Consider the following 16,785-nt stretch of genomic DNA (forward strand, 5'->3'; position numbering starts at 1 on the left):
ATCGTATTAGCTATACCTAGCAAGGCCACATCTTTTATCCAGGGAAATTAAAAGAAGCTATAGCCTACGCGGGAATGTTCATTTACTGTGCAAATCTTGTCTCTTTTTTTCAATTTACATACATTTTACTGTATCAAAGGCTTTGGCAACGCAGACTAACAATTTGGCATGCCAATAAAGCAATTTACTTGAATTCAGAATCAGAATTCGTTTTATTACCATGCAGTTTTTCAACATACGAGGAATTTGCTTTTGGTTGTGCATATTCTATCCACCTGTTCTCAGTACTTGTCCTTCGTGTTAACGCGGTGCAGTGTTCTGGCTATCAAGCCGTCAACATCAAATGTCCTCTTCCTCAATAACTGAGTGACAAAGTTTACCAGACACCTAAATCTTTATTCAACCATATTAATGGTACAGGATTATATAAAAAATATTTCATTCAATAGCATTGGAAACACAACACATATCTTAATTTAAGTTAGGGAATTAGGGAAAGTAGTGGCACAGACGCACACGCACTTGCAATCTTTGTCTTTTAAGTCTTTCACATCATCAGCATCAGTTGGGGCTCAGTCTGTCTTGGCATGGCAGTATTTATCCATGGTAGTATTTGCACGTCTCTGACTGATGGGTCAGAACTGTGGTTGATATAATAAAACCACATGCATATTGTGGTATGACTCCCAAACACTGAAAGTAACACTTGTGAATGAGATGTTTGTTGTAGATATATTCAAGATCAGTGTATTCACCTTTGTAATATAATTTATAATCACTATATTTTACTATATACTCAGTTTATGCATTACTGTGAACCTTTAGGCCTGCAGTCCTGTGGCTTGTACAAGGGTGAGAAAGGAATGGGTTGGCTGTGTTTGTGTGTGTACAGAAACAGACAGATTATGCATTGTACTAGCAAAGGCCGAAATTGTATTTTTCAAGGTCAAAGGGCACATGATCAGGAGACCATAGAAGGATGAGCTAACTAAAAGTCTACATTGTTTCAACAAATGTCACAAAAATTGTAAATTCATCTAAGTATCGGGTTCATTTGCGTCAGAGGACAAACTAGTACTTAAAGCAGCGTGGGAAGCTAACCTGTGTGCATTCTCTACTGATTGACTTCACTATATGTCTCTCTCTGAATCCGCCATTCTTCAGGCCTGAACGAATTAAAACTTAACAGATTCTCACTTCTGAGGGACGGTGTGTTTTATTGCAAGGTTTCTACATCGAGTATTTCTCATACACCTTGTACTGTACATGGTTTACCCATACTAGGAATTTGATTAGAGTAATGGTATATGCACTGATGGAGACGACATACAGTAGGACAGGGTGCAGGACAGGACCAGACAGTGCAAAGACATGACAGTGCAAATGGAATTATAAAATACAATGCAAATATTGACTATAATTGTGTCATCTTTCCTTTCCATCATGGTAGTGAGACTCCATTCACCATAATTCTTTCTCATGTATTCGATGTTAGGGGATGACAATTCATTATTCTCAGGCTTCTTACCCCCACGGTTCACGTTTCCCATCTTAACAAAAGGGTTTAGTCAAACAAAATTACAGGCTGAATTTAAAGCAAACACAGACACCACAGTGGAACTGTCCAGAAGACTACGAATATCACTATGCAATGAAAACTTGTAATTCAATCCCAGTCCTACTAGATTAATACCCAATACCAAATTTCTTACGCTGTTGTCTCCTCAAGTATTTAATTGTGTGCTGTAATACACCTTTCCCTAAATTCCTATCCTTAATACCCTTCCTGGACATAAAAAAAAAATCAAAATAACACAAATCTCAGAGTTGTTGGGGTTTTTTTTTGTAGAAGAGATCAGAGGTTCACCACTGTGTCCCCACAGGCCCGTAAAATACGCCCTGGACTCATGGAACACAACACAATACTCGTCAGTACGTGCCCAAGCTTATACAAAACCTTGGTTGAAAACGTGCGCACAGAGTGACCCGGTCAACGAAACACAAAAACACAAAGTGCAATTACAGTCAGTGTCCAAAAATGAAAACCATAACAAAATCAAACAGGACAAGCATGGCAATCTAACAGGAAATAGAAAAGAATGAAAACAACTTCCAGAGAAAGCCTTGCAGAGAGAGTTCTCACCTCGCAAATTCTAGTAGCGACGCTGAGCAGACAGCTCCAGGCCCCATGTCCTCCCCTCTCCTGCAGATGGTAGTTGGTGGAGGTACAGAGGTTGGAGCGTCGTTTGAGAAGGTCTCCAAGGTGGCGATCCCCCCTGGCCCGGAGTCCATGCTGGTCAGGCGTGCTAACCCAAACTTTTGACACCAAGATTGTGGTGGAAAAACTGTGGTGTTGTGGTGGAATGATGTTGAATGCTGAATGTCAAAGAGTAAATAGCAAAGTTTATTATGTTTAAATTAGTTAGTAAATTAGTTTATTTTTTATTATGCTCTTAGTCACTTGTTTTAGAAAGAAGATGCACTTGTGAGTTCTGGCAAGTAGTAGTACATTGGCTCTTCCTACTTTAAATGCAATTATTGTTAGTCGCTTTGGATAAAAGCGTCTGCTAAATGACTGTAATTTAATGTAATGTAATGTAATATTAAAGAATACCGGTACAAAGGTTCTCTCAAGAAAAGGTCCGTTCCTCAGAGCAAGAGTGAGAGAATGAGCCCTGAGACACATCAGGGGTCGATTCTTATAGGATGCACATCATGTCAAAGGTCAAATATGAGTACAAGTGTTATTAATGCTACTGTCATGTGGTTGTTCCTCAGTTCTCTGAGAAGGGGAACTATGTACCAGTCTCGCCAGGCACACGAAGGCCATAAGTCAAAGAACTGTCACGACTAAACCAGGCCTGAACAGCCCAAAACTGGTATCACATCCCTATCTGGCGAGACCAGACACTCACCACTCATAGAGAGACTGTCACAGAACATGGGAATGAACATGGGACAGCCCCAGTGTGGCACCAGTCATACAATAGACCCAGAACACATAAAAGAAAACTCAGGGTGAGCGCATGTCTGGGATTACCGGCATCCAATCGTCTGGGGAATAGGATACAAGAATACACATGAGGGAATGGAAGGTTACTTTAAAGGTCAGGGTTTTTCCCTGTACGAGTACAAGCATATAGAGAACATACAAAAACACATTTTTCCATTACAGATGTGTCTAGAATCTTGGAGAGGCATCCTGGCAGCATGGAGAACTGGTCCAGAGACTTGTGCATCTCTCCACAATCAGTCCTTAACCCTGGGACTAAACATAGTAGCTTCCCTAAACATAGTAACTTCCCTAACACACTGCCTTCCCCATCTCACCACCTCTTTCTACATTCTCCCACACTCTCTCTGCCCTGCCCTCTTTCTCTCCCCCCCCCCCCCCCCCCCCCCCGCACTCTCTCTCCCTCTCTCTCTCCCTCAGGTCTTGTTGACATGGTTCTTCTCGGAGCTCTGGAGGGTGCTAACGTCCCAGCGGCGGAAGGTGCTTCCCCTCACACTGGCGCCGTGGCGGCTGGTGAGGAGGTAGATGTTCCTGAGGACGGAGCGACGCAGGAGGATGTAGACCCAGGGGTCCAGGACCTGGTTCCAAATGGCCAGCCTCACACCCGTCACCATCAGCCTGCCGTAGCTGGCCTGGTCTGCCCCCAGTGACCCTCCACTGGACCTCATCACGGACATCAGCACAAAGATCTGGGAGGTGTAGAAAGTCAGGTGGTTTTAGCAGTGATCTTCATGTCGGCTCTTTTCTGTCCTGGCCCCACAGTGGTGGAATGAACTGTCCACTGACAGGTCAGGACAGCAGAGTCGCTGCCCATCTTTCAACGCAGGCTCAAAACTCACCTCTTCAAGAAGTACTACCAGGATCCTCCCTCTTAAGCACCTATTGTATTTTTAGTTTGCTGCTTTTAGATACTATCATCTTTATGTGGTGTATAGTTGTGTTAGGGTTAGGGTTAAAATAGTTAATTCATCTTTCATCTTTTGCTCCATCTAGTCAACTCAAGACTCCACGGTTACCTACGGAGAACTTCCTGTCTTTGCAGTGTGGAGTGATGTTATCTGAAGTGTCTCATCTAATAGGGATTTTGAAAGTGGAAATATTTTAAGATTTTGCAAAGATATGATCAACTATGATGTATGTATACTATTTTAGGACTATGTATGAATGGTAAATGGACTGCACTTACAGTATATAGCGCTTTTATCCAAAATGCTTTACAATGAAGGCCTCTCATTCACCCATTCAAACACCAATGGCGGCAGCTGCCATGCAAGGTGTCAGCCTGCTAATTGGGAGCAATTTTGGGTTCAGCGTCTTGCCCAAGTACACTTCGACACATGGAGGAGGAGGAGCCAGGATTCGAACCGCCGACCCTACGATCATTGGATGACCCTCTCTACCTCCTGAGCCACAGACCTGGCCAGTTGAGGGGGATTATATGAAGTATAGATGATGGGATGACCTGGGAGTGTGAGGCAGGGGCGTTCTGCTTTGTGGCCAGCGGACCTTGATGACTTAATACCATGAGAGATCTCAGTTAATGCTGTCCACCGCCTGGCTAATGAACTGGACATTCTCCACAAGAGGGCGCTTTAAGATGCCCGAATGAAGTCCAGTAGTAGTCAGATGGATGAGCGTGTGTCCCCTGCCCCTTCTTATCCATGTGGCTGCCCTACTGACCCACATAGAGCTGCAACCTCTAGGACTCACCAGCAGGGGGCTCCAACAGATACAGGAGGTCACCATGATGCCGAACAGCTGAGCCACCATCTCTATGTCATGTGACTTGGCGGAGTGGCGTCGGCGCGTCTTCCTCCGCAGGCGGGCCCTGACCAACGAGACGCCGCTGACGCCATTGCAGACCAGGGCCACCGCCAGGGAGGCCAGGCCCAGGCCAGAGAACAGCAGCATGAACGCCCGGTCGGATGGCTGGCTAGGCGGCCCCAGTACCCTGATGAAGCACCAGGTCCCAGGGTACTGGTAGGAGTAGGCCCCCAGCCTGACGAAGGGCAGCAGGGACACACCGAGCGCCAGCAGCCAGATCAGGGCCAGCACCGCCTTGGTGCGAGCGGTGCTGACCAGCGAGGTGTGGAGCAGCGGCCGCATGGTGCCCAGGCAGCGTTCGGCCGCCATGGCGCAGCCCAGGAACAGCGGGCACAGGCCGAAAAACACCATGCTGGCCCCCAAGGCCTGGCAGGGCAGGTCGGCTGGGTGGGCAGAGGGCCAGACCCCCGCGGAGTACAGCCTCAGCACCAGGGTCCCGGGGATCACGTGGCCCAGGAAGTCGGTGGCCACCAGGGAGCTGGCGAAGAGCAGGAAGGAGGCTTTGGACCGCCGGCGCAGGCGGAAGTAGGCCTTGACCAGGATGACCAGAGCTACGATGTTGGAGACGAGGCCCAACGTCATGGACAGGCCGGCCACTATGGGGCTGCCGGGTGGGTTCACGGTCATCTCCGTGGAGTTGGGGGAGGGGGCGGAGCCTGACGAGTTGTAGTCCCGCATGGCCAACATCTCTGGAGTCGGGTGGTCACCTGGACGAGACACTGAGGGGGAGAGGACGAGGAGGGAGGAGGGGAAGAGGAGAGGAGGAGAAGAGGAGGAGGGGAGGAGGGGAAGAGGAGAGGAGGAGAAGAGGAGGGGAGGAGGAGGGTGAGAGGAGAGGAGGCGAGGAGGGGAAAAGGAGAGGGGGTGAGGAAGGGAAGAAAAGAGGGGAGGGACAGGAAGAGGACAGAGGGAGAGGATGGGAAGCAGGGATGAGGAGTCCTGGTGAAGGGCTTTAAAACAGATGAAATAGTATAGTTAGAGTATAGTTGGAGTATAGTTAGGTTTAGTTCTACTATAGGAACAGATGAAATAGGACTGTATCTTGACAGTTGAACACCAGAGAAACAGAACCCTGGTGATGGGTAGATGATTCAGTTACTCCCACACAGTAGTATCTTGTTTTGTTTTGTTTTATTAACTATTGTTGTTATTGTGTATTGGTGTATATAGTGAAGTGGAGATTCACATTCAGCCTAAGAGAACAACCCAGGGCTCCAGACTCTCACCCCAGAGAGATCAGCAGAGAGACCAGCGCCACAGCAGCCAACCACAGTTTTATCATCTCCACTGAGTCACAGGCCTAAGTGTTTTGATATTGATTGGAGCTCAGTGGCTTCCCCATTAATCATCAAACACGCACATCCAAACCTTACTTTGCCAAGCACCACGCAGTTGTATAAAGCACATTTGGTGCAATTTTCCAATGTTGAGTTTGATTTGTTTAATGGATTACAGTATGAGTGTCTGTGACCAGTTGGGACACAGTTCATCAGCACTACAAGTGCATTTTTCAACAAATACCATATTCAAGGTACTGAAATCAAGATCATAGCCTATATATGCTGGCTCAATACTAAATATATGATCTAGTCTATACATATTTTTAATTTACATTTTTTGTTAAATCTTGGAAATTCTAAAACAGAGTGAGCAAATCTTCCAGGTGATTTCTTAATATCTGCATTCTCAAACAATAAGAACATGAAACACAGGAAAACAAGCCTTCTGGAATTTACCTTTTTAGACATGAGTCATGGAGACAAACAATCCTTTGATTTCCAAATGTAGAATAATTTTCTAGCTGGTGTTAAGTCCTTCTGTTGAAGTGTAGACATACGTATTCCCAAAGAAAAATAGGTTCCTCAGAGCACTCTCCTGAGGGCCAGCCCCTCACTGACTGAGACGCTAACTTCACACTCCAAACACACACCTCACACACTCATATGAAATACTTGACAAACACTTTAAAACCCTATACTCTCATTCTTGTGATGGTTGGGGATATTCTCCCCAGATGACCTGCCCAAAGTCTTTCTTATGACTATATGTCAGTTGTTATTTGCATTATTGTTCCCCATCCAATGAAATTGGAGGAGGGGGCTATTAAAACTTAGCCTCGTGAGACCATCCTGATCTTGTTTTGGAGGATGAACAGCCAGGACTCAATCTTGAACACAGGTTTATTTAGCTGTATAAAGTGAGTCTACACGTAGCCTTCATGAACACTCTCATATACGCTAGCTACAGGCTGCAACACAAAATGTATACCCTGTGCTAACGGCACGTCTAAAGTGACAAAAAGTCATTGTATAAGAAGAAAATATCTCCAGAAATTACATAAACATATTCACATTAACTGTGTATGAGACATACAGACAATGGTAAGGCTTATTATTTACAATAAAACTAAAAATAAGACTCTACCAATATAAGACAGGTTCACAGGGACCCGGACTCTACCAATATAAGACAGGTTCACAGGGACCCGGACTCTACCAATGTAAGACAGGTTCACAAGGACATGGACTCTACCAATATAAGACAGGTTCACAGGGACATGGACTCTACCAATGTAAGACAGGTTCACAAGGACATGGACTCTACCAATGTAAGACAGGTTCACAGGGACATGGACTCTACCAATGTAAGACAGGTTCACAGGGACCTGGACTCTACCAATGTAAGACAGGTTCACAGGGACCTGGACTCTACCAATATAAGACAGGTTCACAGGGACCTGGACTCTACCAATATAAGACAGGTTCACAGGGACCTGGACTCTACCAATATAAGACAGGTTCACAGGGACCTGGACTCTACCAATATAAGACAGGTTCACAGGGACCTGGACTCTACCAATATAAATCCTAAAGTTTCTGGGAGGCCCTCGTGAACCCTGATCTTTAGTTCTTTCCACAAATGTTCAATCGGATTGAAGTCAGGTGATTGACTGCGCCATTCTAACACCTTGCTTTTCTTTCTCTGAAACCAGTTGAGAGTCTCCTTTGCTCTGTGCTTTGGATCGTTGTCCTGCTGGAAGGTCCATCCTCATCCTCATCATCCTGGGTGATGGCAGCAGATTCATGTCAAGATTCTCCCAGTGCACAGCCCCATTCATTGTTCTGTCAATTAGATGAAGACTGCGAGTACCACGAGATGAGAAACAGCCCCACACCATGATCCTTCCACCTCCAAACTTGGTATAGTGTTTTTTGGGTGATGTGCCATTTCTTCTCCAAACATGGTGTGTAGTATGACAGCCAAAAAGTTCGATTTTGGACTCGTCTGACCACAGTACATTCTCCCAGTAATCCACAGGCTCGTCCAAATGCTGTTTAGCAAACTTTAAACAAGCTTCAACATGCCTTTTCTTGAGTAATGGAGTCTTGTGGGGTGAGTGTGCATAGAGGTCTTGGTGGTGGAGTGCATTGCCTATTGTTTCCTCTGTAACATTTGTACCTACTGCCTCCAAGTCTTTCTGGAGCCCTTTCAGATAGCCCTTTTCCACCAAAGGAACTCTGGTTCGTGAACCGGTTCGTTTCAAAATTCCTGGAACCTTGGTTCTGTCCAGAGAACGGGCCCGCGTTTCGACCAGTTTTGAGCCGAACCGTTGTACGTCAGCCCACACCCATGATGTCGTCACGGCACTGAAAAACCTACTATTTTGTGGTGCCGGTTCGGAACCAGCTTTCGGGTTCCCAGACTCATTTCTTTTTGGTCGAAATGCTCGGAAACATTCAAAATTAGGTTCGCGAACCGGCACCGAACCGGTTCCCTCTTGGTGGAAAAGGCCTAAGAGTGGTCCTTGGCCCTTGGGCTCCTCTTCTGACCGTCCTCCTGACTCCCTGGTCAGAGATCTTGTGAGGAGCTCCTCTGCGTGGCCTGTTGATGGTGGAGTGATGCTCCCTCCACTTGCGGATAATGGCCCCAACGGTACTTACTGGAATATTCTGATGTTTTGAAATACGTCTGTAACCAGTTCCATTTTGATGCTGAGCATATTTCCCTAGTTTCTCAATCCTCCGGTCTCTCCCCCCTGAGTCTCTCCCCTCTCCAGTCTCTCTCCCCCCTGAGTCTCTCCCCTCTCTGGTCTCTCCTCCCTCCAGTCTGAATTCCCAATTGTGTAAGAAAGTGTCAATTTTCATAGTAAAAATATTGTCTGATCTACGACAATACATACACAAATATGATTCTATGATCTACAATATTATTGTATGCTTATGGGGTTGTGTGTCTATGTAAATACACTGGTCTTGATGGTACTATAATTGCCCGGCTCTTCTCTGGCTACATGATAGTGTGACAGTGTTGATTGTCATATCAGGGGACCCACTGTGGATAGGGTGAACATGTTTAGTACCTCCTGATCAACGTGCAGCTTTTGTGATGCTTTGCATAATGCTCTTCTAGTGGTTTCTAATCGGAGCCCCTGGGGCTGCTGGGAAATCTCCAGACTGAGTCAGCCTGGAGGGGACCGTTTTAGACCTCCTCTTCTACTGTTGCCTACTGTCTTCTACTGTAGCCTGGTACTTTACTGTCTCGTAGCCTGGCACTTTACTGTCTTCTACTGTAGCCTGGTACTTTACTGTCTTCTACTGTAGTCTGATACTTTACTGTCTTCTACTGTAGCCTGGCACTTTACTGTCTTCTACTGTAGCCTGGTACTTTACTGTCTTCTACTGTAGTCTGGTACTTTACTGTCTCGTAGCCTGGCACTTTACTGTCTTCTACTGTAGCCTGGTACTTTACTGTCTTCTACTGTAGTCTGATACTTTACTGTCTTCTACTGTAGCCTGGCACTTTACTGTCTTCTACTGTAGCCTGGTACTTTACTGTCTTCTACTGTAGTCTGGTACTTTACTGTCTCGTAGCCTGGCACTTTACTGTCTTCTACTGTAGCCTGGTACTTTACTGTCTTCTACTGTAGTCTGGCACTTTACTGTCTCGTAGCCTGGCACTTTACTGTCTTCTACTGTAGCCTGGTACTTTACTGTCTTCTACTGTAGTCTGGTACTTTACTGTCTTCTACTGTAGCCTGGTACTTTACTGCCTCGTAGCCTGGCACTTTACTGTCTTCTACTGTAGCCTGGTACTTAACTGTCTTCTACTGTAGTCTGGTACTTTACTGTCTTCTACTGTAGCCAGGTACTTTACTGTCTTCTACTGTAGCCTGGTACTTTACTGTCTTCTACTGTAGCCAGGTACTTTACTGTCTTCTACTGTAGCCTGGTACTTTACTGTCTCGTAGCCTGGTACTTTACTGCTCTGCTCCTCCTGTCCACTGGCTCATTTCTGAAAAATGTTCTGAAAAGTTACTTACCTACCTCTCTACCTCTTCCTCTCTCTCCCAGAGAGACCTGTGTATGTGTCCTTGTACAAACAAGTATCCATGATTCACCCTGAGCTCCTACCCTCTAAACATGTGTCGTATCTTTTTGTCTTGACTTGGAAAGAATCTTCTGGAGAAAAATGCAGTTTAAACCAAATTTATTGAGCACGCCATTCGGTCAAATCTCGGCGGTACTACTGTACTTTACTCGGTCGCCGGTTTATATCCTTGGCTTCAGGCCAATGAGCACACGATAAACAAACAATTTTGCATACGAGGGAGGTACATTTACAACTAGTCTTCTAATTGGTCAATAGGTGTCACTGGGCTCTGCCCCTCCTCCGGACATGGGGGCAGTCTTGGGGTTTTTCCGGTCCTGCTTTGATCACCTGTAGACTTCCTGACTTCTTCTCCAGGGGTGCCATCTCTATTGTTCCTCAGGGGCAAAGGAATGTTGACTCAGGAAAGGACAATATGTTGTCATCTACATGTTAAACTAATTAAGTTAACCAAGTTCCTACTGCAATGAAGTTGCTTGTAATTACAGAGTTCTATCTAAAATGGAGTTTATTCCTTATTCTTAGTAAATGATTACTAAATGAGAGTATCAAAATGTATTGATGTAATACCGTATAAAAATACACTACATATCCCCCCTTCGAGGCGTCCTAACGCCTCGACACAAAACAACATTAGACATAACAAACAATTCCCCAAAACACATACAAATAACCAAATCATCACACAACAACAAAGCAAATCGGGGGCCAGAGGTTACTAGCACTTAGCCCCTCCGAAGGAGAACAGCCCTCAGCGCTGTCTCATCTCCTCGTCTCACGCTGGAGCCATCTTCAGACATCAAACCCCCAGGTGTCGCAATCCTCTCTGACACCCAGAGAACAATGTCCGCAGCAAGATGGTAAGCTCACCCCGTCCGAAACAGGGAGAACACTCCAGGAATGTCCAAGAATGACCCTCAAGTCATCCGTGACTCCACACAGTTCATAGCTTCATGCTGGTGAGGGGCAACCACGCCTTGGTAGCCCACTAAATGCACTCCAGGATAGTCTGTAAACATCAACACAGAACTACACAAAACACAGAACATCCTATAGACATAGACTAAACCTAAATTACTACAAAACAGAATAATCTAACCAAGGAGACGTGTACACACACCTGAATCAAAAACACAGGTGAAATGTAGACGACCCCCTGGTGTCTGATTAAACAAGAGAACAATATACAGACAACAGATGACCGTCAGCCCCCAGGATGGCATACATCAGGCATTGCTAGGGCCCGGCCCCCAGGGTCCACGGTACCTGTAAAACAACACTCAACACAAACCGAGGTTAATGACAGAGGGGGAGGCCTAAAGCCAACTCCTCAATAGAATGCATAAACGAACAGCTTATGGCCATTCATTGACTATTGAAACACAAACTCTTAAATCAAAGTGAGAAACATAACCTATTTGAATTGACTAAACAGCTTTGTAAACCAATTATCTAAACTGATGTTATATGAAACCATAACTGAATACTCCTACTATTATGAAATTCCTGTAATAAACTGAACTTAGCATCAAATCATTGATAACCATTCAACACACATGACTTTTTGTTTTTGTTTTTCTGAACAAAAAGATGGTTCATACTCTAGAGTCCATATTCAACTAGTTTGCTTCTATAATAATCTTCTGGAGACAAGTGTTTCTCCAAACTGTCACAGATGTAATAAAAATATTCCTCATTACTTCAACTTCAATAATGAACTCAGGCTCAGAGGTGACAACGTAGGTTATCACCGCTATCATTCTCCTAAAAAATTGATTCTAAAAATGTAAGAAATACTTATTGTATTGTAAATTGCTGATGACATCTAGCCAATGACATGTTTAACTTCCTATTCACCCCCCCTTTTTTTTTTTTTTTTTGAATTCTTCAGAATTAATAATCTCCCCCTGTCTGAGGCTGTTGGAAAACAGGGAACGGGAATGAAGATTACATCATTGGTTATTGTCGTCGTTGTTGTTCTGCAAAACAACAGCTTGTTTCTACTCCTCTTCTATCCATTTTCCATTCAAGAGCTGACTTTGAGTGAGTTTCCTCTTCAGCTCAGCATCTTGTTCCTTCAACTACTTTGCAATTTCCTTCAACTACTTCCTAATCTCCTTCAACTACTTCCTAATTTCCTTCAATTCTTCTTAATCTGGTACATCCTTGGTCCATGTTGTATCATCTTCCTTCGAGTCAGACTCCTCATTCACTTCTTCACTACTACTACTAGTCTGTTTCAATAGCAACACTTCCTTTCTATACAGCACCTGTCATAATCTTTCTAATACTTTCATCATATCCTCCAATATCCACTCCTTCATCTACAGAAGAGTCACTGTCGCTTCCACTTTCCCTTTTTGTTCATCTACTTCTTCTTCTTTTCAGCTGGTATCAGATGCTTATCTAATTTCTTGGTTTTGCACTTCACATCAGGATGAGTTACAACGGTCGTCCTGGCATGTCCCTTCTGCATAATATCATTATTATCATCTCTGATTACATATCTTCCCTCCGTATTTAGCACAAGTAACTGTGTATAAGCCATATTAGCTTCCCTCTTGATGTCATAAGAATGCGAAGTCAAAACTTAATTCATGTGGGAGAACAGAGCATCACTCACTCAACAGCTTGTCCGTTGTGCTGTTGACTTCCTCTATTTCGGTTGGAGCTATAATTACTGCTTCCAATGCTGTGTTCTGTATCCGTCCCACTTTACTGAACAGCGTCAAGACTATTTAAGATCCTCATAACTTGATAAACTGTTAACAATTCAAACTATCAATAAGCCTATTAAGAATCTAACACTATAAAAATCAAGCTTTATCAATTATGTAATTAATAAAAAAATGAACACTCAATCACTCACAGACATAGGACACTTCTTGCTCTGCCTAAACTGCCTATCCAGATATACTCCTGCTCAATCTCAACCCTAGTCTTCAGCACAGGGAGCGATCGGTCCCATTTAAGCACTTTTAATTTTTGCAAATTAAAAACCACAAAGCCCGGTTTGACGCAAGCTTAGGGTATTGTGCACCAGAGGACAATCCCCTCATTAATCGCTGTATGCCAGAAAATAATGAATTAAAATAAAAAAGGTTTTGACGTAGACATCGAAATGTCCACACCACTTTGCCTGTCAGCAAGTTGAGTCCTACTGTCCGTTCACTCACAGTCCTTTCACTCCACACACACAATATGCAAAGCGTAATATATGTATGTACGTCTATATCACTCTACTAAAGCAACGCTTAAACTGATGTTTATTCTATCAAAAACCAAGACACCTTTAAACCAGATATCCAACAGACCACCAATCACTCAAAACCAAAGCTCAACACCAAACCATCTACATCCATTTAACAATTAAACACCCACAAAACCACTTATATCCAGTATCAAGTAGAATTATTATATATATAATACTTATAATAATAAAAAGTTGATTAACTATAAATAATTAATCAAGTAATCAATAAAATATTGAAGAATTAATCAATTAATGAACTAACCATGTATCCTTATTATCAAATCAAGTAACCAAACCAATCAATCACCTTATCATAAAATACCAAGCCTCAAATGCAGGTCAACCACTCAAAACAATTAAATCAGGTGATCAGTCTAGTTCAATTAATGAGCATTAATCAGCAATTCAGGCTTACTTTTCAAGCAGGTGATGGATGGGTGGATGGATGGATGGCTGGTTTGGACAAAAGCTTTTTCGGATATAACTGTAAAACAGATTGACTCAAAGGGGAAAACCCAATTAATAAAAAGCAATGATAATTAAAAATAAATGTGCTATTAACAATCCATTATTCTAAAGTCAAACTGTCATAAAACACACGAATAATCAAACAAATATAGAAAGCGGTCATATCTATCAACGGCCACACGATGGCAGCATTGAACCACCTATTACACTTGAATCCATACAATCAAAACCAACTTGAACTGCAACCTAAACGCCACTAGATGGAGGCATAGGACAACAGAGGTGAGAAGGATGAAAGATTTCTAAATATCCCTAAAATCTGGCTAAAGTTATAATTGACTATTCTTATCTAATCCCGTCGTCCCATACACCGCACGACCCACTGGATGAATTATCTGTCCCTAATTTCTAAAGACAGGAAAGAGAGAGAAATAAGAGAGAAAGAAAGAGAGAGAGACAGATAGATAGAGAGAGAAACACAATTGGGTGACTTCACACCTACAAACCACAGCACAACCCCCCTGGCCAGTGAACGCGTTTCACCGACCCCCCCCTCTTCACAGCTGTTTGATGAGGGCTAGGAATTTACAACTCAGGGAGTTGCTTCACCCACAAAAGACAATTAAACAGGAAATATCAGCCAATATTATTTACATTAACTCAACTTTCAAACCTTACAATGTATAAAACCAACAAACACACAATCTCAACTTTTAAACTTTAAAGCACAAAACCCACAACACACGGCTCTCCTCACTCTCTCTGTTCACACCTCAACTTTCACACCTCTCACAGCTGGTTTACAGTACACCCCCACGTGGAAGAGAGAACAAAGGTGCAGGCACACACACACGTGGAAGAGTGAACAAAGGATCTCTCTTCCTCAATCATTCATTCAAGAAAGTAAGAATATCTACATTGACAATTACAAGAAACAGGACCAAATAGCAGACTGCTAAACGTACTTAAAACGAGACAATACAGGACTCCGGTTTAGCCTGCTTTTACATACTGGTACCTCACATTTAACAACAATATGCAATCCTATGCATTTAATTTAACCGGTTTTTTTTATAGACATGGAACCCCACTCTGGAGCTCCCGTCTTCTCTGACTTTGCGCACTCGTATGCGTCTTTTCAAGACTAGGCCCTACGAAGTCAGCGCATCAATGCGTACACAATTTTAAATCTATTCTCCTTATTTATTGGAAGTTCTTTACGGCGAAAGCATAAAATAGTTTGCAAGACAGTTTACCTCGATCAAGACTCGCGAGGTCGTTCCCTCTTGTCCTCCTTGGCCGTTAGGTTCACGTGAGGTAATTGAAGTCGCTATCTTTCAAGGGTCTTGCAAACGTAGCTAGAATCGCCGTCTCGTCCCCGTCGCCAATATGTCGTATCTTTTTGTCTTGACTTGGAAAGAATCTTCTGGAGAAAAATGCAGTTTAAACCAAATTTATTGAGCACGCCATTCGGTCAAATCTCGGCGGTACTACTGTACTTTACTCGGTCGCCGGTTTATATCCTTGGCTTCAGGCCAATGAGCACACGATAAACAAACAATTTTGCATACGAGGGAGGTACATTTACAACTAGTCTTCTAATTGGTCAATAGGTGTCACTGGGCTCTGCCCCTCCTCCGGACATGGGGGCAGTCTTGGGGTTTTTCCGGTCCTGCTTTGATCACCTGTAGACTTCCTGACTTCTTCTCCAGGGGTGCCATCTCTATTGTTCCTCAGGGGCAAAGGAATGTTGACTCAGGAAAGGACAATATGTTGTCATCTACATGTTAAACTAATTAAGTTAACCAAGTTCCTACTGCAATGAAGTTGCTTGTAATTACAGAGTTCTATCTAAAATGGAGTTTATTCCTTATTCTTAGTAAATGATTACTAAATGAGAGTATCAAAATGTATTGATGTAATACCGTATAAAAATACACTACACATGGTCACAGCCAAAAACACTGAGTCAACTGTACCTTGAGTTTCCAAGAGAAATCCAGAGAGGACTATCCAACTACTCAACAGTCGAAATCAGTTATCTATGCATTATCTACATGTTAGAATAAGAAACCATTAGTGCTTACAGTTACTAACCATTCGGTGTGGATGCAGTGATTAATTAATATGAAATAGGACAGTACAGACAAGTGAAGTTAAAGGAGTACCCTACCAATACAGTACGTAAAGCTGACGGGACACATTGGTCGCAGTTTGGTAAATTTGCGACGGTACCAACAGTAAAGTAAAGGGAAATTGCATGTTTAGCCCTGTTTTAAGGCTACTTATGATCATATACAATGGTTCAGATCAAAACGTTGACAAAACTAGCACTTTTGTGAAAGTCTGATAATTGCTCTACCACGTTTAGGTCATACAATGGATGTGGGTGGGCACCTTGAAAAATCATTCACAAACATGTTTAACTCGATTTCAAAGACAAGAAGCTCACCGAGGGGGTAATGGTGTCCGTTGGTGTTCTGACATCAAATCCGCCGCAAAGTATGAATCCTGTAGGGTTTTATTGATAATTTTATGAAATCCATTGACTTGTATTGACGCGACCGTTGTAGATGTGTAGATCAATCCGCAGAGGGAATTCAGGAAGCGGAACTACTTACGGTTGCTATTGTTATTGTTTATGTTGCTAGGCTACCTAGTTTGCGGAAGTTTACACACGTATGTGCTGCGACTAAATAGTTCTATGCTAAATATTTAAAAAAGCCTTTCCAGATGAACTAGAATCTTACTTTATGGCGAATTATATGTCAGAACGCCAACTAACATCTCGGTGAGTTTCTTGTCTTTGAAATTGAGAGTTTGACATGTTTTTTGAATG

The 16,785-nt window shown here is 43.3% G+C and overlaps 1 protein-coding gene across 1 annotated transcript; it reads right to left on the reverse strand.

Annotated features, from left to right (window-relative positions):
• Positions 1-3,429: 3,429 nt before the first annotated feature.
• Positions 3,430-5,524, reverse strand: LOC311317393 (prostaglandin E2 receptor EP1 subtype-like; the record flags this gene model as incomplete). Its single annotated transcript, XM_084448476.1, has 2 exons — positions 3,430-3,702; positions 4,724-5,524. The coding sequence occupies 2 exons, from the start codon at positions 5,522-5,524 to the stop codon at positions 3,430-3,432; spliced, it is 1,074 nt and encodes a 357-aa protein (XP_084304602.1).
• Positions 5,525-16,785: the final 11,261 nt, after the last annotated feature.

This window comes from Borostomias antarcticus (genome assembly GCF_949987555.1).
Source record: "Borostomias antarcticus genome assembly, chromosome: 14".
Lineage (NCBI taxonomy): Eukaryota > Metazoa > Chordata > Actinopteri > Stomiiformes > Stomiidae > Borostomias > Borostomias antarcticus.